The sequence below is a fragment of the Pteropus medius genome, unplaced genomic scaffold (genome assembly GCF_902729225.1).
Source record: "Pteropus medius unplaced genomic scaffold, Ma_sr-lr_union100, whole genome shotgun sequence".
Classification (NCBI taxonomy): Eukaryota; Metazoa; Chordata; class Mammalia; order Chiroptera; family Pteropodidae; genus Pteropus; species Pteropus medius.
The window spans coordinates 7856046-7878856 of record NW_024349797.1 but is presented as its reverse complement, the minus strand read 5'-3'; the positions used below and the strand labels follow the sequence as shown (position 1 = coordinate 7878856).

General features: G+C 37.2%; 1 protein-coding gene and 1 long non-coding RNA gene across 4 annotated transcripts in view; one reads left to right on the top strand and one right to left on the bottom strand.

The window, feature by feature from the left end:
• The window catches only part of STON2 (stonin 2), a 119472-nt gene extending 112116 nt beyond the window's left edge, over positions 1-7356 (top strand). For both annotated transcript variants that reach the window (XM_039883968.1, XM_039883966.1), the window contains one exon: positions 632-7356. In XM_039883968.1, the coding sequence (XP_039739902.1) occupies positions 632-715 (84 nt within the window). In that variant the 3' untranslated portion in view covers positions 716-7356. The remainder of the gene's footprint in view (positions 1-631) is intronic.
• Positions 1-22811, bottom strand: part of LOC120619575 (uncharacterized) — a 74130-nt gene that overhangs the window by 49952 nt on the left and 1367 nt on the right. Inside the window, exons 2-3 of one of the 2 annotated variants that reach the window (XR_005657558.1) lie at positions 12846-13070; positions 10986-11231 (exon numbers count right to left, since the gene is read on the bottom strand). This is a non-coding gene — a long non-coding RNA (uncharacterized LOC120619575). The remainder of the gene's footprint in view (positions 1-10985; positions 11232-12845; positions 13071-22811) is intronic. The other variant, XR_005657559.1, reaches the window with a different exon arrangement.

Genomic DNA, 22811 nt, shown 5'->3' with positions numbered 1-22811 from the left:
GGCAAGATTAATTTATTAACCCCTTTGCAATTACAGCTACAGTATTCTACAGAAGATGTAGGTAGAACTATAAATACTGCAGTACTTCCAGGTTGGAGACTTTTTAAAGAGGTAAAGTATGAAGAGTGTAAACAACCAATGGCAAAGGAATTCATTCATTTGATACACCTTTGTGATTGCCCGCTGTATGCCTACATTAGTGGGATACAATAGTGAATAGCCGCTGACTGGCCTCTGTCCTACGGAGCCCGTAGTATAGTGGAGCCAGGCAAATATACAAGGTGCAGTGGGAATATGCACAAGGGGAGCACCTAACTCTATCTAACGAGTCAAGAGGAGCCTCACAGAAGAGGTGACCTTTGAGCCACTGTGCAAGGCAAAGAATAAGAATTTTCCAGGTGGACTGTGAGGGAGAGGAAATTCCAGACCTATCAAGAGAATGTGCAAAGAGAGAATTATAATATACATAGGCCAGTAGCTCCAGTGTGGCTAAAAGCCCTAAACATTAACAAAATTACAAAGAATCTCAAAGAACCAAAACCTGGTAGGGGTATTTTCTTTTGGTGTATTTATTTCTCGGGATGTTTTTCTCTTCTTTCTGATAGTTCTCTCTAATTTCTATTCTTGGCAGGTGGAGATTGAGCAGAAAAAGAGTTTGAAGCTGGACTTTGAAGGAGATGAAATGGAAAATCCCAAGGAGTGTGGGGTCCAGTGATGAAGCCCTACTGCAGGAGTCTTGACCCCGAGTCACGAGAGGATGTCTTCCTGAATAGCTGAAGTTCAAGTCAGTCCCTGATGAGACTACTCCACGTTGGGAATGGTGGATTGGACCTTCCTGTTCACAGTTACCTACATATTAACAGGAAACCCTGAGAGGTGGTTGCTTTGCAGAGGCTCTGATTGTGCCCGGAGCACCTGGTTAAGTGACTTTTGGAGCTAGTTAATTAAGCTTCTTATCTCTGCTCATCTCACAGCCGTGTGGTTCGTTGTGGCTGTGAGAGTTGGGAAAAGAACCTCCCAATTCCCGGCTGGCGTGATTTCCTTCTGATGTTCTCCTGTCACGTGAGCTTCTGGAAAACATGGTCTTGAGAGGTTAATTAAGAATCCATCTCTGTCACTCCTTCTAGAAAAGGTTCAGAAAAGGTACAAAACAAATTTCCTCTTTGGGTCCACTGGTCCTTTTGTAGGTGTCTCCATTCTTTAAGAATTAACACTATGCAATAGAAGTTTTTGAGACGTTTCCCTCCTGGTTTTAGACTGTTTTGATCGAAACACTTTTTCCATCACTCTAAGGTTTCAGTCTCAGGGTTCACCACCCTGACTCACAATAGACAATGGAAAAAAGGTACAATAGCATACTTTTTTATTCTGCGATGAGCCCCACTTTCTGCATAAGATGACTGTTGAAGGGAAAGCAAAATCGAGCTTAATTTTCTTCACTCACCCTGGGGAAAAGGGACATTAGTTGTAAGATTATATTCAGTTCAGGAGACAGCTCAATCTCAGTGAATTCCAAAATTCACACAAAAATATAGGCCATTTCTGATTCCTGAAACAAATGAATATATATATTTATTATACCTCAGTCGTTTGTCAGGGGCATTCGGGAGCTCTTTTTATACCTCATAGCGAATAGACAATTGCATGTCTCTTTAACTCAAACTTTATAGGAAATGTGTGCTGAAAAGATCATTTAAAAGCTGTTTCAAAACTAAGCTTTTCCCAGAAATTCAGAGGTTGATAATCACATTATTGTAATAGATCTAAAAGGCAGAAGACTCTAGGGTAGAGGTGAGAGAAAGCCATATTTTCCTAATGTTGGAAACATTAAATCCTAATTTCAAGAGTCTAGGATACCCAATCTTCTTTCCCTTCATCCATTCCTGCTTACATTCTGTACCTCTGCTTCTTATTTGTACCTTAGTGTTTTCTTACCGTATAAGGAACTCCATCGGCCATCCCAAAGGGGATACCTGCTCAACAATTTAAAGGCAGCTTCTATCTGCCTTTCTACTTCTCTGTGATGAACAGAATAGGGGGACAGAAAACATGCCGATCTGATTTGTAGATGACACAGAAATAGACATATGTCCAGTCTATTGACTGGCAGATTCAGGATTAATTTATTCAATGAATATTCATTGAATTCTAACTATGTACTTACACTAGAATGTAGAAATCATTATAATTTTTTATGAAATACCTGAGCATTATACTGAAACTAAAAGGATGAAATTGAATAGGCATTAATGAGAAACTCCACGTTCTGAGTTTCTTAAATGCAACCCTCTAAGTATAGAGTAGTGTGTGTGTGTGTGTGTGTGTGAGAAAGGTGGTGGAAAGTCCTGGTTTCACAGCAGTTCATGTAGAAATGTTTTCTTAGGAAAATAGTTCAATTTTCAATCAGGACTATAGCGTGGCTATTCACAAAGCTAGTGCATTCAGCTTGTGGTGATAGAAGTCCAGGGAGCCCTGTATGCTGCGTTGGTAAGTCCACATCCGGATGGAGGGTTGGATCCAATTCTGGGTACCACATTTTAAGAGAAATATTAATAAATTAATTGTGCCCAGAGGCAGGTGGCTAGGGTTGTGAAAGGTCCGATTAGATAAGGGACAGGGGAATAGATCCTGTGAAGAATAGAAGGTATAGCTGGAAAAGGAGTGCAGAGAAGGAAGGAATGATATAATAGCTGCATCGAATTTTCCGTTGAGCTATAAAAAGGGTGAGGAATTAGACTTATTCTGTGTAGCTTCAAAAGGCAAAAACAGGAACAAAGGAGAACTTTATACATGACAGATGTATGCTTCAATATAAGAAAGAATTTTCTAATAAGAGTTGTTTTAAAGAGGAATGGACTCAAGTAGTAAAATTTCCTGTTGCTGCAAATGCCCAAACAAAGGTTAAAATAACTGTCTATCCCAGATGCTACAAAAGGGACTCTTACAGTGGATCTGTGCTGGCTGACTACCAAGATTCCTTCTGCATATAGGTTTAGTCTCAGCAGTAATAGGACTCTCTAACTCTAGTTGTTTTTTCTTTGATAAGTGGTTTTTCATGCTTTTCGAAATACAGTGGAGTCTCCCAGAGGTGTTTGTCAAGTGAGGGCTCTAAGACATAGCCCTTCCCCTATTGAATTAAAGGCACTTGAGATTCCTCATTGAAACATCAAGATGAGTTGAAGAGTTGACAAGGTGAAGGTCATTCTGTCACCTTCCTTACTGAAGGTTAGCATCCACACACCCTCTCCAGATCTCTGCCTCCCCTGTTAGCGTCACATGTGTATTGCTTATTGGACCTTTTTCCCCACCATGGCTTATTCTCATTGCCTTCATGCTTTCACCTGGACTTTTTTTATTTTTAAACTAAGGGTGTAGAAAATACCTTCCATGCTATCTATACATTCAGTGAGCAAATTATTATTAATTTTTAAAAATCCGCCACCTCAATTTTATCACATTCGATTTCCTTCTAGTTTTGGGGAAAATGATTATGGGTAGCATTCTGTGGTTGAAGAACAGAATACTAAATATTTTCAGACTCAGTGTTTTCCTAATAGCCTACATAGAAGACACAATTGGGAAAATTACCTTTTTGATGTGTACATTCTAAGTTTGTCACCCTGGACCTGGATTTTGTGTATATGTGGTCACAAATAATCCTTGTCTATGTTGTCAGTAATGTGAAAATATTAAAAGTGAATTCATTTTACCAATACATAGTATTTCTGTTAGAACATAGATATCACATATTGAGAACTGTGCTTTCTTTTGAGTAGTAGTGGCTTGCTTTGTGACTTTATAGTAAGAGAGTAAGAAATGTACTTGTTATAATATGTCAAACAAGAGAATATGAGGTATTTTGTGGAGGGCCATTAAACCTCCTTTGCCACTCTTGTAAACAGTATTAATTATTCCTTATCAACATTTTGCATTTCACTTACATTAAATATTTTCTGAATATATTTTTTTCCATTTGGCTCTTCTCCTCCCCTCCCTGCCCCCCACCTTCCTGCATTATTGGCAAAGCTCATAACCTTTGAGGATTTTTTTTTTTTATGAAAAATATTTTTATTTGAAATGAGAGTAATTCCTATTTAAATCCAGTAAGTGGTTGAGGGCAAGAGTTTATTTTCCTAGAAATTCACATTCCCAGGAACTGTGATCTATGAAGGCAAGGAATGTATCTTGATTCTCTGTTTCTAGTACTTAGCACAAAGCTTGGAATATAATAGGTTTCAGCCACCTTAAATCCTTACTGATTAGACAAACGTATGTTACTGAAATAAAGGGAAATTACTAGGTATTCGATAAATGTTTGCTGAATGAATATTTACCCTGAGACTCTAGAACAACTTAACTCTTACTTATTGTCAAATACCTATATTAAAGGAAGCAAGCAAGCAAGCATGCTTTTATTTCCTAGAATACTTAAATGATTTTTCTTTCCTTTTATTCCGGCCTCTGTTGTCAAATAATGATACTTGTCAGCACTCAAGCACTTAATGTGCAGCTCCATTTAAACTGGAATGTACCTTATTCATGTTGAAAAAACATGATTGTGCCCAAAGTACAGTAGCCCAGATGCTGTCCATAATCAAGATTATTGATTCAGTTTTGTTCCTGCAAGTCAGACAGGTCTGTGAGCCTGAGCCTTGCCCATTTGAATGTTCAGTGGGAAAAGAAGCATTTGACAGAGAGCAAAATCACACTTGGTATGCTAGGTCTTTGTTTTCCCTAACATTAACCTCTGACCAAAGTTGCTGTGTCTCTTGCCATAGTAAGTTGGAGGTCTGAGATTGTAAGGCCGAAACTCGTGAAATGAAATCATGATTTCAGAGCTGCTTTAAGTAACATAGTAAGTTTAATAGTGGAAAAGCAGAGAATGAGCAGAATTTTTTTAAACCCTGGGAAGATTAAACTGATTTGAATGGGAAGCACTGCCACCTAGCATACTTTTAGAAATTCTCCCCATTGGGAATGGTAACTAGCTCTTCTACAAATGATGATGATAAGTTAATTCTAGCATATCTAGGGTTTAAATCATGTTAAGAGTGCAATTTAGTAGGAAATTCCAACAAAACTGATGAAAAATTAAATCCACAAAAAATGTTATCTAAGAAACAAATCATCTCTAACACTTTACTACCAAGTCCCATCTAAACCATGACATCTCTTTATATAAAATTAGTCTTGGCATTCTCACCAATGTCTAAACGCCAATTCTCTACAAATTACTATTTCTTAATTATGCTCTTTGTAAATGAAACTTGCTTTGGATATTCTGACTCATATTTATGTGTAAGGAATTGAATGAAATGTATGAGGCAGTCATAAATATAGAAAGTAAATGTGCGTATCAGTAATATTTTCCCTCGTATTAACTAAAGCAGGAATAGGGAACTTTTATATTTCTTCTAGTGTGCCTTAGCAAATTTGATTGCGAGTCTAGTCTTTTTGTTTTACATTTTTTTTAAGAACGTATATCTCTGAATTTTCAATTCCAGGCCTGTAAAGAAACTGTCCATAGTAATATGTTTAGTAGTGCCTGGAGAAAGGCAGATAGAAATTGTATGTAATGAAAAGCTATAAAAGAACAGACTAAAAAAGTAGAATTTCAATATGAAAAGATATTCATATTGAAAATGAATGAGATTATAGAGAGATGACAAATATAGCACTGGCCGTCAAACCTAAAATGCTTGAACTAGAGGCCATCCCTTAAAAGTAAGGAGCTCTAAGAAAAAGAAAAGATTGCGTAGCAGGATAAACAATAGAATTAATCCAACAAGTGCGTTTACTCTGGTCAAGGTGCTACACTAGCAGCCATGTTCCCTAAAGGGAGCTAAGGCCAAACACAAGAACACTGAAGATTATTGGTGTAAAGTCATCGGTGGGAGTAAAATTGGGGTTTCTATGAATTTTCAAAGGACATAATCATGGAGACAATCACCAATTTAAGTGACTTGCTGTTTTCCCAATTGGGCTTCAGCGACTTCAGCCAAAAAAAAGTGAGGAAGCTGTACTAATTGTTCCCTCAGGTCCTTTCCAGTTTTATGGATTATTTTACAAAATACCTTTTTTCCCCCATTGTCAGTGACACTTCATGTCAACAGGACTCTTCATATTGTCTCAAGAAATAAGAAATTTAAAATTTGAAGATTGGGAAAATTGGCTAGCCTATCTTTTCCTTTTCATGCCTTTATTCTTTACCATCTGTCCAGACAACAAACACAGAAAATCTTGCAATCCTCTATTTTGCCGTTGCCTTCAAATATAGATAAAAATGGAGGATCAAAATGATGGTAAGGATCAATTGGAACTGCACCGGGATTTCCACCAGCACATCAGTGGCGTGAGTGAAGAATTGCAGACGGGTCTCTGAAATGGAAGTTGGATTTGGGTACCACTTAAAACAGAAGTAGGTCTAACATTCCCAGGTACTGAGGAGCCAAGTCAGGATGATCAATGGCTTATGGATATACTCTTTTATACAAAAGACTGCAGAAATCGAGGGAAGATAAAAACACTCGGTAAACATCCTGGGACTATCACCATAGAGTTACAGCAAAATGAGATGAGAGAGAAGGTCAGTTCTCCCTATACGCTCTGTCTCTTTGCAACATAAAATTGTAGTTAAAAAAGTTTTAAAACATGTACAAACTATAAAATAGCATCTCTTTTTGTGGTATGTGTTTGTATGATTTTAGTTTCTTGTACTTAGAGTTGGTCAAATGGAATGGCTCAATTCCAACTGGACAGCAAGAAATTCCAACATCCTCTGCCTCAGATCAAATTCTTAATGTTAGTTGTGGACAATATCTAGCCACACTGTGACTGAAGCCTTAAGCACTGTGGGCTTCAGGATCAGTGACCTCACATGGTATCCAATGGGAGCAGTTCTGGGAAAGTGGATGTGCAGATCCTGAGAACAACCTGTTGGACCAAAGTGTTCAAGGGTTTTGACGTATGGAGGTGACAAAAGGGAAGAGTATGAACTCCTCCGACCCTAAGCTAGCATTCATTTAACCTTTGTGTCCAACCGTCAGCAGAACCTGGAGAAAATATTACTGTGTTCAAGTAATTAAACAGAATCAGTGTTTTAGCCAGGGAGTGATGAAAGAGCACCCTCCTCACTCTCCATTTTTGTAATGTCCATAGTGAATTTCAATATGTCAGGATGGACAGACCCAAGACCTAATAAATGATTTAGCTGATCGAAGGCTTGTATTTTCTTTCATTTATCATCCACCCTCATTCGATATAACTTTTTATACTATTGTCATTAATTTTATGTAAAACCAGTTTACTTTAAAAATGTAATGTGTGCCTATGTAATAAAGTCTATACACTGGCTAACTCTGTAGAAGTGAGATTTTGTTTTTAATTGTTCTGCTGATTATCATCTGTAATACCGTTTTTCGAGCTATGAAAATGAGCTATTAATCAAATATTTTCAACAAAATCGATCACTGACAAGATTTAATGAGGTCAGGCATAATGAAAAATATCTATTAAAATGTTTATTAATATAGTTAGTGATTATAGGCTGACAGGTTAACAAGTTTAATTATCCTATTTAAGTTTATCATGGCCATAACTGAGTCAGTTCAAGATGTATTTATTGCAGTCCTATTTTGTGCCCAATTCTGTGAGAAAACAAATTAAAATGATTCAGTCCTTAAGGTTTTCTTCATGATAAGAATATACACATATAATAAGTGAGAAATATAAAAGCACATCATCAAATAACAAATTTGCATTATGTTCCCAGCATATTGTCAGCACTCAAGAAATAACTGTTCAATCAATTGATGAATCCAAATGACTAATGTCAACATAAACTCAGATGGGAAAAAATCAATATAGAGTTTAGAGTTGAGAAGAGGCAGGTTTAAAAGTAGTATGTTATATTAGCAGGAGATGAGTTTGGGTGAAGGGTTCATGTATATCAAGAAATAAGATCGATAGTTAGGCCAACCAGTGATACAGTCTGCATCTAGCCCAAGGGTGGACTCAATCTTGTAAATGCTCTGAAGCCATTTTAGAATCTTGCCAATAAAGCATTATTGTGGAAAGACAATCTGTTGACAATGTGCTGGGTATTCTGAACTAGGGGAAAGATTAAGGACAAGGAAAATAAAGGTTTTTCAGAGTAAACAGGCAAGAAAGAAACAGCTTTGTGTTTAGTTCAAATAGACCATGGACATCTTAACGCAAAATACATCATATTTCAAAATACAATTATCTACAAAAGGAGAACTCAGACCAGTTCAGTGGCCCCCTGCCATGGAGAGAACTTTGTCCTGAACAGAACATATGGAATTTTATTAGCCTAGTCTATGAAATTAACTGATATTAGTAACTGTAATAGGTACAGAAAAGAGTTAATAGCCAAATAGGAGCATGAAATTTTCTTAAGTTGGGGAATCTGAAGAAAATTCTACTCTTTTCCTTATCCACCCAAAAGTTTTCTTGAACAAATTTTGAAACCTAGTTGTCTAGGTCCCACATTATCATGAGGCGTTAGCCTTCTAAGGCCCTCCTTTCCTTTAATATCCAAGTGGAATCACTTCTCATGTAACTTGAAAGCCAGGCATGCTCCACAGTGTTCCTCAGTATGTGGGGGAGGCGAGTTGAGAAGGAGAGAAAGTGAAGATGGGAATTTAAGTGTCCTCACTGTCGTGGGTCAGCTCTTATTTTAAACTCCCAGCTCCTTGATCACCTTCAACTATCTATTGTTCCATGCTGGGCAGCTTTCTGCATTCCTAAAACATAACAATATGAGCTAACATTTACGTCGTGCTTCTACTCTGACTTGTATGAAGTATTTAATCAAGGCAGCCCTCTCTCTCCATTCTGCAGGGAACTAATAATTCAAGGCTGGTGATACAACCAATGTTTACCAAGGGTTAGCAATCAGTGGTGAGTATTTACAGCACAAGGCAGGAAAAAACTTAAAACAATATCAGACATTCTTGCTTCTAAGGGTTATTGCCCATATTCCACAGAGGGAATCTGTAAACATCTTTCTCCCTTGTCTCTAGCCTGAGTAAATGGAGCCAACTCCTCAAGCCGTCAAACTACTGTCTCTCGGACTGCCAAGAGAAAACCGAAAACTCTTCTTAAAATCCCAAATTAAGTGGGGATTAAGTTCTAAAGTGAATACTCTTGAAAATCACTTAAATTTCCCATAAGATAAAGTAGACTAAAGCATAAGTCTTTAATAAAAGTCGCTCTATGACCCTCAATTAATTTTTCAATTTCTTCATTGAGGATACTGACAGAATCATTACCACCCACAATCCCAGCTACGTGAATAATGTGTTCACGGCCAATGTGGGGAAGTCATTAAAGTGAGTCACACAACTATTCCCTGAATTTTACCAACATGACTTGGCTGTTTGAGGCGTGATGGTGTCCTTTATCTGCCTCACAGATCTACTGAGTGGAATTACCAACTAAATAACTTGAATAAAAGTATAATGAGCCTTCACTGTACCTCACTTTATTATGCAATGCAAATTTTAGTTCCATTCCATCATAGCCTGTCATGGACCCTCTGAGGTATCTTTCCAAACCAAAGAGAAGTTAGATCTCCAAGAAGAACTTACATAAACTCACAATTTTTCTCTCGAGGTATGAAAAGTTACCGATAATATTTTCAGATGGAGTTAAATTAAAGTCAAAATACCTGTACTTTCCTCCACTAACACAGTCTGGGTCAACAGAACGGAAGAGGATAAAATCTATTCTCCACCTGTCAAGAACAAACCCCAGAGCTTACGACGTTTTTTTCTTTTCTGTCTTCTCCCTCATCTTCTCCCTTCTCCCATCTCTTCTTTCCACTAATAGCCTTAAAGTCTTGAGAGCCTAGACTGATCTGGTGGCAATGGCAGAGAAAGGAACATATCTCAGAGACCAAAGAGATTCCAATCATTCTTCCCATATTGGACTCTTGTAAAACCCCTATTGTATATCTCATTTGCTGCCTTTAACACTTGTGAGCTGCCTTTCAATATTTTATATTTATTAGATTTATCCTCCTTGTAAAAAGCAATAGTCGACTAAGAGAATTGGCTTTCTTAGTATGTGGCAAAAATATGCCAAAAGCAATATGAATCAGCAAGCATAAATTAACATATAATTGAATGTGACTGAAATTCACTCTGTATTTTAGTAAATGTTCTTGTAATCTCTTGATGTCAGTTCCCCCTTCCACCTTCGAGCTTCTGCAGTCTGGAAAGTCCCATTTACTATTGCTTTTCTTTCTCTTTGCAACTCTGAAGTTATTGCTGTCAGGAATGCTGCAAGAATGTTTGATTTTCCGATTCACCAGACTGTACAAAATCTACTCTCTTTTATTCTCAATATACTTGTAATAAGGGAATAACAATTGCAATAAAGGAGAAAGGCTCAATGCAAACAGGAGAATACAAGCACTTAGTGACCAGACTAAATGGTGGGGCAAAAGAGAACCAACAATTTAGAAATTCTGACCCTGGTTGTGTTTATCTTGCAAGCCTGCCAAATAGCTTATCAGAAACCCAACTGAAAAAAAAAAAAAGCTATTTCTTTTGCTACAAAAAATATCAAATAACAGGCTGTACACCAATTTATACTCTCCTGAAATTTTTAAATTATGAATTTAAAGAGGACCGAAGATATTATGCTAAGTGAAATAAATCAGACAAAGGCAAATACCATATGATCTCACATGCGGAATCTAAAGAACAAAATAAATTAAAAAAAAACACACAAAAAAAACAGAACAGACTCATAGATAAAGAGAATAAACTAGTGATTGCCAGTCCCATATGCTCTTCCAGAACCTTCCAGTCTCCATTAAATAGTGGCATTTCTCCACCCCTTGAATCTGGAGCTTATGACTGGTCCCGTGAATAGAGCATACTGGAAGCGATGCTATGCGACTTCCAACGCTAGGTCATAAAAGGATATAGTTTCTGCCTAACTCTCAGTTCACTCACCTTTGGACCCTGGCTATCATGTTGTGTGGGAGCCCAGGCCACACTGGAGAGACCACATGTAGGTGTTCAGTCGGCAGTCCCAGCTAAGGTCTCAGATAACAGCCAAAATCACCAAGGCACAGAAGTGCATGAAGATTCACATGATTCCAACTCTTAGACATTGAGTCTTCCAGTTGGGGCACCAGATGTCACAGAGAAGTGAAAAGCCATTTCCACTGCTATGTCCAAACTCCTGATCCTCATAATCTGTGAGCATAATAAATTATTGTTTCAGGCCATTAACTTCTGGAGTAATTTGTTGCATAGTTATAGTAACTGGAACACCAACATTGAGTGATTACCAGGTGCCATATACTGTGCTGGATGCCTTACATTTTATATCGGTTAGCTATTTCTATGTAACATCACCCCAACTTCAGTGACTTAAAACAATAGTTCTCTAATATTATAGCTCACATATCTGTGAGTCTATTGAGGACTGACTGACCTAGGGTGGGCTTGCTCATGTGACTAAGTGTTGGATGGGAGCTCTGCCCTAGGCTGGGCTTGTCTGGGACATCTTAGCTGGGATAGATCCATTCTATGTGTCTCTTATCCTCCTGTTAAATCCAGCAGACTTGCCTGGATACGTCATTTTCATGAAGAGGCAGCAGTACAAGAACAAGAGTGGAAATTTATAAGGCTTCTTGGGGCTTAAGGCTAGAAATAGTATACCATTACTTCTACCAAATTCTACTGGCCAAATTGAGTCACATGGTAAGGCTCAAATTAAAGGGGTGGGAATATAGACTCTACCTATATATGGTACTGCAAAGTCACATACAAAAGGTTTATACATAAGGAGGGGTGAAGAATTGGAGCAATTAATTCTATCTAATATATATTTAATCTTCTTAATTATCAAGTAAGTACCATGATTACTTCATTTCATTCATTTCATTGACAAACTGAGGCTCACAGACTTTAAATAATGAGAGTTAACAGAGTTCCTGGAGCTTCCAGTGATACTGCTGCTCCTTTGGCTGTTTCATCACTGCAAACTGTCTAAGAGACCAACTTCTCAGATATCTTGACTCATCCTTTTAGCTACCAGACCACAATGGGCTGCATGAGTCTCATCTTAAACCAATTCCTGACCTTCCTCTCATTGGCCCTCAGGATTACAACATGCCTCAGGTTTCCATTTGCCTCAGGCACCAGTAGATGTCCCAATCTTTTTTGCCATGCTACGCCAATTAATCCATGAATACAACTCCCTCTTGCACTCCTCCTAACTCCCTGAACCCTTCCTGGGCCCTCTGAGACTCATGACCTATCATCAATATCTGTGATATCTTCTCTGAGCATTCCCTTCACTTTCATGCCCTGACTGAAACCCACTTATTCCTTATGGGCATTGCTTCCCCTGCCCTACAGTCCTCTAAGAGGATGTAGACTTTTCTTCTTTAAAACTTAGATCTTTTGAAGTTCATGCTATCAGACACTACGACTCCAAATATTGCTGTCCCGCTGACCTCCAAGTCTCCCCTCATTTATTGAAGATTTTAGCACCTGGCCATCTATCTTCTTCTTTATCCCTACTCCTATTGCCATTCTTGATGTCTGACCAAGCCAATGCTGAGGCCTCTTAGTTCCTTGTACTCCTCACTTCTGATGATTTCCCCCCTTATCGCACTTCAGCTACGAACTTCTATGGTCATACGATTGCCCAACGATTACAGTTACAAGCGCTCCACTCTCTGACCACCATCCCTACCTTTGAAGTATTCTCTTTATCAGATACTTTACATCAATTTTTTAAAACTTGCAATCCACCGTATCTATCATTTTCTTCATTTTCCACTACCTCTGCAGACTTACCTCCCATTTATCTCTTTAGGTTTAATGAGCCATCATCAGAATCACTCACTGAGGTCCAAGGCAAGTGGTCTTCCCTTTAGAAAGAAGTCCCAGGAGTTACACACATCACATCTCACATCCGTTGGATCAGACTTAATCAGGATGACACTCAGCTGCAAAGAAGGCTCAAAAATGCAATCTCTTTGAAGAGATTAAAAGACCAGCTAAAAATCAGCCATTCTATTCCTAAAAGGTAAAGGGAATATGGACATTTGGAGACAGTTGGTGATCTTTGTCACATTAGTTAAACTTACTACTTAACTATTCTGTGCCTTCCCCAAGTAACTGACTGAGACTAGAGAAAAGCAGATAACCATAGTTCTCACCTAAATCTCAAGAAAACAATGGATTCTACATAACAAACTTACTTACTGCTTTAATACATTTGATTTTCTGACTATTTCATATCTTCTCCTCTTAAGACTTCAACAGTTTCTTCTCACTCCTTACACCTCAATCTCAGCTGATAGGACCCTTACACTGCTCACATGACCTCATACATTCCCATGGCTGTGAATACCTATACATGCTAAATAATTCCCAAATCTTTATCCCCAGGTCTGCTTGCTGAGCTCTAAACTTGTATTCAACTGTTTGTTTGATGTCTCCACTTGAATGTTCAACAAACATCTAAACCTAACTGAAACAGAACTTTTCTCACCCAAACATGTCTTTCCCTCAATTTTCTCCAGCCTTAGTAAAGGGTACCAACATCCTTCCAGTTACTTACAGAAACCTATGAGGCATCTTTGATTGCTCATTTTTCTAAAACCCCATATTGTATCCGAAGAAAGCTTTACTGGATCTCTTTTCAATACATATGATAAATCTGTTTTTCTTTCTATCTCCACTCTTCTCACTTAGATTTCTACAATTGCCTAACATATCATATAATATTTTACTTCTTTATATTGTCTCTTGTCTGTCTCATCGGCCTCGTGCGCTTTATGAATGAAGGAAATCTGCGCTGTACCCTAATGGCCTAGAATAGAGCCTGATGCATCATAAATATTTGTTGAATGAAAGAAAATCTAGTGGGAATCAGACATGCAAAAAATAATTAAAGCACATTTTAAAAGTGGGAATATGTACAAAATTTAGAAAAGAGAATATTTCCAGGCATTGGGAATTGGAGGCAGCTTTAGTCTTTCTCTTTGTACGAAAAAAAAATAAGTACAACAATAAAGAACATTGTGAAATGTTTGTCTTAATTTTCCACTTAAAATATATGTTTAAACAAAATACACAAGCAATTATGTCAAATGTTATTACTTTACAAATGATTAAAAAAAGAATTTAGAGAAATAACGATGGGGGAAATGATGAAAGAAATGAAAGATTTCAAGAGCTGAATTTCATCAGAAAGGAAGAAAGGATAAAGGGGAGTGGAGAATGACATAAGTGTAGTGTGAAGAAAGATACAGAAACAAATTTTAGAAGACCCAGACCTCTTTGTTCTGGAGGAATGAGGAAGGAGTTTGGTTTTGACTTTATAAGACAGCTATGTGAGACCTTTATAAAGTCAGAGATAGTGGGGACAACCTATGGCGGGGGTACCTTATGCCTATCAATTAGTATTTAACATGTGGAAAGCCTAAGACCCATCGGCTCTATTTCTAAGAATCTATCCTATAAAGATAATAGCAAAAGTACATAAAGAGACATGTACAGAATATTGTTGCAGCAATATTTATAACAGCAAAAAAGGAAATTCCCTAACTACAATATAGAGGAATAGTTAAATAAATTGTTTTTCATACTATGAAATGCCATGCAGCTGTTAAAAACACCCGAGACAGCTTGAAATTTATTAGTCTAAAAGAGGTTTTTGATATACTGGATCTATGAAAAAGTCAAGTTGCATATAAAATTTAAGGCGTTATTCCATTTTTGGAAAAAAAAAACAGAGTACTTGTCTTTACCTACATATATCTAGAGATGTCTTGCAAGCATAGGAAAAACACAGGTGTGATCAAGAAGTGTGAGTGAAGAGACAGAAATACATGAGTTTCATTTTTATTTTATATATTTTTACTTGATGGCTTTTGGTAATTTAACTTTTCTTGTTTTGTTGTTTTCTCCCCAACAAATACTTTTTAAAATGTCATGAGCGATTAAGGATAAAATTAAGCAGGATAAATATGGGACTAAGAACATACTGTGATGTTGAAAATGGTCTGTATTTGATAATCATTATCCAATCACATTTTTAAAAGTCAGACGGAAATTCTGATTTGATTTTTTAAGCCAATATTGAAAGGGTGAAAAGGCATTAAGGTCATTGAAAAGAGGCTATGTTTGGTATTCTGTAAATATTGTATTAAAGGGGGAGAATAAAAGCAAAGGAAGGAAGACAAGAAGAGAAGCGGAAAGAAAAAAGGAAAGTAAATTAAGGAAAAAAGGGAGAAAGAAGGAATTTGGACTTGATTGTGTTGTTCACTGAAATTAGAATTAAGACGCGAATATGTGATGAATTCCAACCTATGAAAATAAAACCATTGTTAGTCATAAGTATCACTCAGGAGTCTGTCTATAAAATATATGAAGAAGAAATGAAACACCGCTCTAGGGACTGTGGTTTCCTGCTCCTGTTTTCTATCTGGGCTCAGGTGTATTTTGCCATCCTGTGGCCAAATAATGGTATTGATTTTTATTACAAAGTACAACATACAAAGTACAACATCATTTTAATTTAAGATTTATTGAGGAATGGTAATGAGTTCTACACTTGACAAATGAACAATTATATTTCTTGACTAGAAATTTACATAAGCCTCTGGTTTTAAACAACCTGAATCATTTCAAGAAATTGATGATTTTCAACTGATGCAGAAACAGAGAAATCAGTTATTTAAATGGTTTAAACTCAAAGAAACTGGTGAATAATTTACTAATCAAAGTATAGTATGTGTTTTATCTCAAACTTGGAATTGCTTTCTTCTTTGATTCTAATTTTACAGGTAGAAAAAACTTATATGTTCAAAAGATAGATGTGGGATTTTTTATTGGTGAACTTAGAATTGTGTTCTGATTTCTAATGTTTGTTCCACTCCACTGCTCAGCATTATCTAGACAGATAAAAAATAGAACCCATTTAATTTTCTCTACCATCGGTATTATTATTGTTACCATTATTGTTGTCACGGTCTCTGATAGATACTGAAGACCTATTTTGTGCCAATCGCTGTGCTAAAGAGCTTTACATGGATTACCTCTTAATTCTCACATAGCTCTCTAATGTAGGTATTTTAATAACTGCCATTTTACAGATGAAATAACTTGCTCATGGTCAAAGCAAGGACAGTCTCTTGGTCTATCAATAGACACCGCCTCTTCTAATTTATTGTGCAATGACATTGGCACAGGCCCAATTTAACTTATTTTTCTGTCTCCACTATGAGAGTTATACCACTGACACACTGAGTAAAATGGAAAGATGAATGTTCTACCTTCCCAATGTTCTACCACTAAATATGGTCATCCTTCATTTTCTTGTTTTACAAAACCTTTAAAATATAATTATAAAGCTAGACAGAAATGTTTTGATTATAGAGACTCTTGCTAGGAATGACTGTTCTTGCCAGTTCAATAATTGAGTAAGTGCTATTTGGAATGGGAAATAGATGATTTTCAACTGATGTAAAAACAGAGAAATCAGTTATTTAAATGATTTAATAAATGCTTTTTGATGATGCCTTTATAAAGGCAATTAATTTTATCTGGGCAAAGTCTTGATTTCATGTCTCCATTTTGTATATGCTATAGAGTTTCTCTTTTCCTCCTAAATGAAGTTTAACAAATTATATAATTAATATATATTTGACATCCTTTTTTTTAGTATATGTGCTGCTGAAGAGAGCACTATATTTGACAACCTTAAGGAGCAACATGATTTGATTCAAAACCTTCACATTCTCCTACATTTGTTATTTTTAAGTTTCTTATTTCTAAGACAGGTGGACTCTTGAACTTGTACCTCTAAAGTTACACAATAGAAATAAGATTGGGCAAGTCACTGCTTAAACTGAGTCTCAGTTTCCTATTTGTAATAAAGAGATAATATTATTTATCTCATTTGACTGTTATAAGCTTCAGAGAAGGTACTGTGTGATTAAAGCTTTATAGTAAACCTTTTATTATTATTACTACTTCTCAACTTGGCTGGGAATACAAAATGATAAATTCCTTATCTTTTTTTAATCTCTATTTTTTGGTTGTTCAAACATCCATTCTTTTTGCCTACTGGCTACCTCATTACTTTGAAAAACCATCCTACAACATTAATCCTTATTCTCAAGAAGGTATTTGAATTGCACCCCTTGATTTTCTCACAGAAACTCTTGTTAATAAAAAGGCCAGCCTGTGGTATTCATGCAGATTACTTACTTCCATTCTGGTCTGGAATCTAGAATAACCTTCCTGCCAGCTCACTTTTTATAATCTCTACAGCCTCTACTATCAGAGGAAGGTATGTTCTAGACAAGAACTAAAATTGGCCCACCTAGTTCCAGTTTCAGGAATAATTCTCTAAGATATAGTTTATAGATTAACATAGATATAATTTATGTTATATGATGTATACATAAATACATCTATGATGTATTTTATTAGAAAAGTGTCTATGTAGAATTATCTATCACATCAGAAGCCTCTATCAAGTTGAAGGTCTATGAGTAAGAAGATAAAGTTAGTAGATTGAAATAAAAAATAATCTGGCCACTAGAAAAATATTTTTATAATATTCTGAGCAAGTCTGAGCAAGAAAGTTAATTTTCACCATTTCAAATGTCCCAAATCACAGCTGTTCAACACATGTACCTGAGAGCCAAGAATCAGAGAAAGAGGAAACCCATGTAATTAAACACAGTGTTTAATATTGATTACAATTTATAACGCAATACCAGGCCGTCTTGGGAATATCAACCATCTTTCAGCTAGAAGATAAGCTATGTGAATAAAGAACCATTACTGATTATAAAATAAATCTTCATTTGGTTTATTTTTAAGTAGTTAAAGGAAAATTTCATTTAATTCAATAACTCTTTAATTTCATCAAAAATCCAGTTAAGTGTTCCAATTTTTAATTGTCTCACAGTTATCTTTCTTTCACAGTTTATTTAAATTAGGATCCAAATAAGATCCACACATTGTTATTGATTGACAGGTCTATTAAGTGCCTTTTAACCTGTAGTTTCCTCTTTCTCTCTCTAAATTTATTTGCTGAAGAAATTGGATCATTTGTCCTATAGCTTTCCAGGGCCTGGATTTTGCTGATTTCATTCTTGATATGTAGCTTTACATGTCTCTACATCCTCTGTATTTTTGTGCATTGTTAATTGGATCTAGAAGCTTGAACACATTCAGGGTTTACGTTTTCGATTGGTGAGGGTAGCAGTGAGACTATCTTATAGGTAGTATAACAAGTTCTTCATCTGGAAGCATGTAATATCTGATTGTTTCCCTTTCTGTGTTGTTGGCAGATGTCAGTGCTTAATGCCTCCATCTCTCAGTTCATCAGAGTTTGCAAAATGGCAATAGTCTTTCATTCCTTATTCACTTATTAGCTGCCATATTTCTTTAAAGAGAAACTTTCATCTACTATATTAGTTTACTGGGGCTGTTGTAATAAATAATTACAAACTTCAGGAATTAAAAACAATAGAATTTTATTCTCATGGTCTGGAAGCAACAAGTCCAAAATAAAGGTGTTGGCAGGGCCATACTCCCTCCAGAGGCTCTAGGGGAGAATTTGTTCTTTGCCTCTTCCAACCGCTGGTGGCTGCTGACATTCCTTGTGGCTGTAGCACTCTGTTACCACTGTGGATACAATTCCTCTTCTATTTGTTCACCTCTGCGTGTCTTTTAGGACCCTTGTCATCAGATTTAGGGCCTACCAGGGTATAATCCAGGATAATCTCATCACAAAATCCTTAATTATACTAGCAAAGACTCTTTTTTTTTCCTTTGCCAGACATATTTTGTAGGCCACCATTCAACTCACTACATCTACTATTTGGTACATGGTGGTACAGTTCACATAGGGAAGGCTGGATAAATGATTATTTTTCTTTATTTACCAATCTTCAAAATAATAAATTATTTCTTTAGTATCCTCCAATAGTGACCAATTAGGATTTTTGTTTTGTTTTTTAGCAGCATTATAAATTAATGAATTTAAATATTTAATATAATTCAACTTGCTGCAAGTACTACCCTATGAGACTAAAAAGTGTCTCATCTTTGGCCAGTGAGAGCTTCTTCATGTTGCTCCTAAATTCTTTTAACATGGTACTGATAGTCTTTGATATCTTCTGATATGAGATGAATTATGTCTTCCCAAAAAGATATGTAGAAATCCATGAAAGCCATCAGAAACTAGCTTACATTTTGGTATACAGAAAATAATTGCAAATTAGTTGCTGTTTTAAGATATGGAGTAGTAATTTCAAACTCCAAGTTAGAAGGATGAGAACATTAAAAAAATATTTTAAAGTCTCACATGTATAAAAGTAATTTGTGTAGTCAGCAATTGCTTCTTATACATTGCATCAAATATTACTGCATATAGAAATCAACAGTTTTTCTTTTTTTGTAAAGGCCTAAAACAAGTGAAATCTGAATATAGTATAATGTTTTTGGTAGAACTAAAATATATCAGTGCTTTTAGTATCTTAAATGAATGTTGTAATTATGTACTATATTTTACATTAGAGGCTTTGATTAGGATTATTGAGATTTAAGATCTTTCCTCTTTACTTTTGTATCTTCCAAAAGTGCCCAATACTTCTGAGCATATAAATGCTGCATTTTGCCTAAATATACCAGATAATTTTCTTTCCTTTCTCTTTTTTTCTTTCTTTCTTTCTTTTTCTTTCTTTCTTTTCTTTCTTTCTTCCTTCCTTCCTTTCTTTCTTTCTCTCTTTCTCTCTTTCTCTCTTTCTCTCTTTCTCCCTTTCTTCCTTCCTTCGGTATTCCTTCCTTCCTTCTTTCTTTTCTTTCTTTATTTTCCTTTTTTTCTCTTTCCTTCCTTCCTTCCCTTCCCCTTAGTTTCTGCCGTTTTCTTCAGCACCATTCCTTCCTTCCTTCCTTCCTTCCTTCCTTCCTTCCTTCCTTTTCTTTCTTTCTTTCTTTTCTTTCTTTCTTTCTGTCATTCTTTCTTATTTAAGAATATGAAGGCTGAAGAGAAGTCATATAAGATTTTAGTTTAAGCCAGTTTCTTTTTTCTTGGAATTGTTGCTTAGTCATTTGGATAATAAAATATTTAAATGTTTGGACATACAAGGTTGGGTGTTTATTTTGTTTACAGTATATTAAAATTTATGCATTGATTTTTTTTGCCTTTTCTTCTTTTGTTTGACAGTTATGTAGTGTTTAGATGGAATATTAAAAGAAGTAAATTTTATCCTCCAACATAAAACATTTTGAAGTTAAAAGTATTCATCACAAAGAGAGCACTATTATGTGTCTAAGTATATGGCTTTTACAAAGTATGAGTTCACAAACTGAAAATTCAGTATATTTCATATGGTATGAGGACTTGCTAAAACTAGAAGTTTTTCAAGCTTTTGGTCAGAAAGAAGAAAAAGCTCAGATAAAAACAATTTGAATATGATGCTAAGTCCAGTCTTACATGGAAATTTTCTCACAATTTTCAGTTTTGTGAATTAAAGGGCTGTAACCTCCCAATTATTCGGACCCACTATTTTAGTGCAAAATCAGAAACTGTTTCCTTTTTAAACTAAATTGGCTGGCACACAAATATTTTAATTGAAGGCATGTTATAGCTAAATGAGGATTGGAAAACAATAAATTGGAATGGAATACGTGATGGTTACTTAATGCCAGGCATAGGGGGAGAAGGGAAGGGATCTGGATAAATATTAATCACATGCTTAAGCAATGTTGCAATTGAGTGTGTAAAAAGAGGCCCACTCAGAGCATTCAGGGTGTCTGAAGGTCTTTAGGAGGCCAAGACTGGGTTTCTTGATTTTAATTCTCGTAACTATATCCCATTATTTCTTAGGTCAGACCCAACCAGGGCATACCTGTCATCAATCCCTTTATGAATAATTCTGTGGAGAGTAAATCTCATAGATTCTTCTCCATTTCCTATCTGCAGTGGTCTTAATCTTAACTGATGGCAAAACACTTGGACATTTAGTTAAGACTACCAAGCAGCAGGGGAGAAAACGAAGTGGAAGGTGAAGAATTCCATGTGCAAACAGTTGGTAGTATGGATATAAGGAGGTAACAAGAAATTCTCTTAAAATAATGCAGTGAAATTTACCAGAAATGGTATTGTTTAGTATAACTTTTCAGGCTGATGGTCGCCTGAATAGTGAATTACAAATAGAATCATAATTTTATGTATCAAGAACACTATGATTTCCTGTGTATTTTTAAAAAGTGCCCCCAAACAGGCAGTTGTGCAGGGAACTGAGCAGCAACTGAGTGTTGAGTTGAACGGAGGATCAGACGGCGTTAAAAGAAACCTCGAGTTTAATAATCTCCATACCTATTCACAAATCTATCCACAACTTCCCATTTTCTGAATATTAACGGCCTCTGCTTTCTCTAATCTCTTTCTTCATGTCCCGGCAGGTTGCATTTGTTCCTCTCTTGTAGGATGTTAGTTATTCTTCCAATCTGATTGCAGCGTTATAAAACTTTGACATTTTGTTTTGCGTTCTTTTGAGGATAAACTCTCTCACTTGTTCAGACTAGATTTCAGGTCTCTCAAAATTCCTAGGTACAAGAAAATTAGGTACTGAGTTCCACCTTCTAAACAGCAATCTCTGTTCTGCGTGAAATGTTGATATAAAGGCGGGATTTGCTTGGTCAAAGTAGGTCAAACGCACTCCAACTCATGGATATATTTTTTAAAACGCGGTAAAGTTATCGTGTTGTCATAATTAGGTGATCGGAGTTTTGGTTTGCTGTCTTGGCATTTCTACCGCTGTGAGAAGTCATTTAAAAATAGGGACCGGACTTTTGGGGAACTTAAACCCACTTTTTAGCTGTACTGAAGGAGACAACTCAGCCGATTTCACTGTTTTTAATTCTGGAACGTGTTAACGGCCCAAATCAGCTTTCAACCCACTTAGGAACACTACAATTTTGCAAGCTCAAGGCCCAGGCTGGGCGAGAGACGCAAACGCCTTGGAGTGATGAGTCCAAACCACGTTCACAACTCAGGAGATGACTCCGCACTTAAATCTCTGCCCTCAGCCCAAGTGTGCCAGAGGCCGGAAGCTGAACCACGTGACCCGTCCTCCGCGGCCATTCCTACGGAGGCGGCTGTCACCACCCCTTTCACATTTCCTAGCTCCTCCGCCGGACGGCGAAGACTGACAGGAGGCGGTGCCATCTAGAATTGGACTGGAGTATTGCCATAGTTCATTCCTTTTCCAGCAGTGTTTTGCAGGCTCATTTCAAAGGAGGTGCGGAAGCCTTCCGCCTGGGTACCAACCACGTGATCGCGCGAGACTGGGGCAGGCGGCACTCGGACTTCACTACTCCAGTCCCAGGACTCCGCCCGCCCGGCACCCCCCACGGCGCGTGACGACGCGGCTCTCGCGGTGTCTTGCGTTCAGCCCCGCCCACCTCTGCCCCCGCCCTTTCCGCCCCTCCCTCCCCCTCCGCCCTGTCTCTCCGCGGCAGCGGCGGCGGCGGCGGCTCGCGCAGCTCGTTGGCTCGCTATATAAAGGGGAGAAGCAGGCGGACCGGACGGCTGGAGCTGCAGCCGGTGGCGGCAGCGGCGGCGTAGGGAGCGGCGACCGGTGGTTTCCCTCCTTTGCGCGGGGTGGGGAGCGGGTAACGCCCCCCAGACCCCCGAGGGTCGTGGCTTTTTTTTAAGGGCGATTCTCGAGGTTTTTAGCTCCGGGAGGACTGCCCCCCCCCCTTACCGCTCTCCTCCACTCCTTCAGG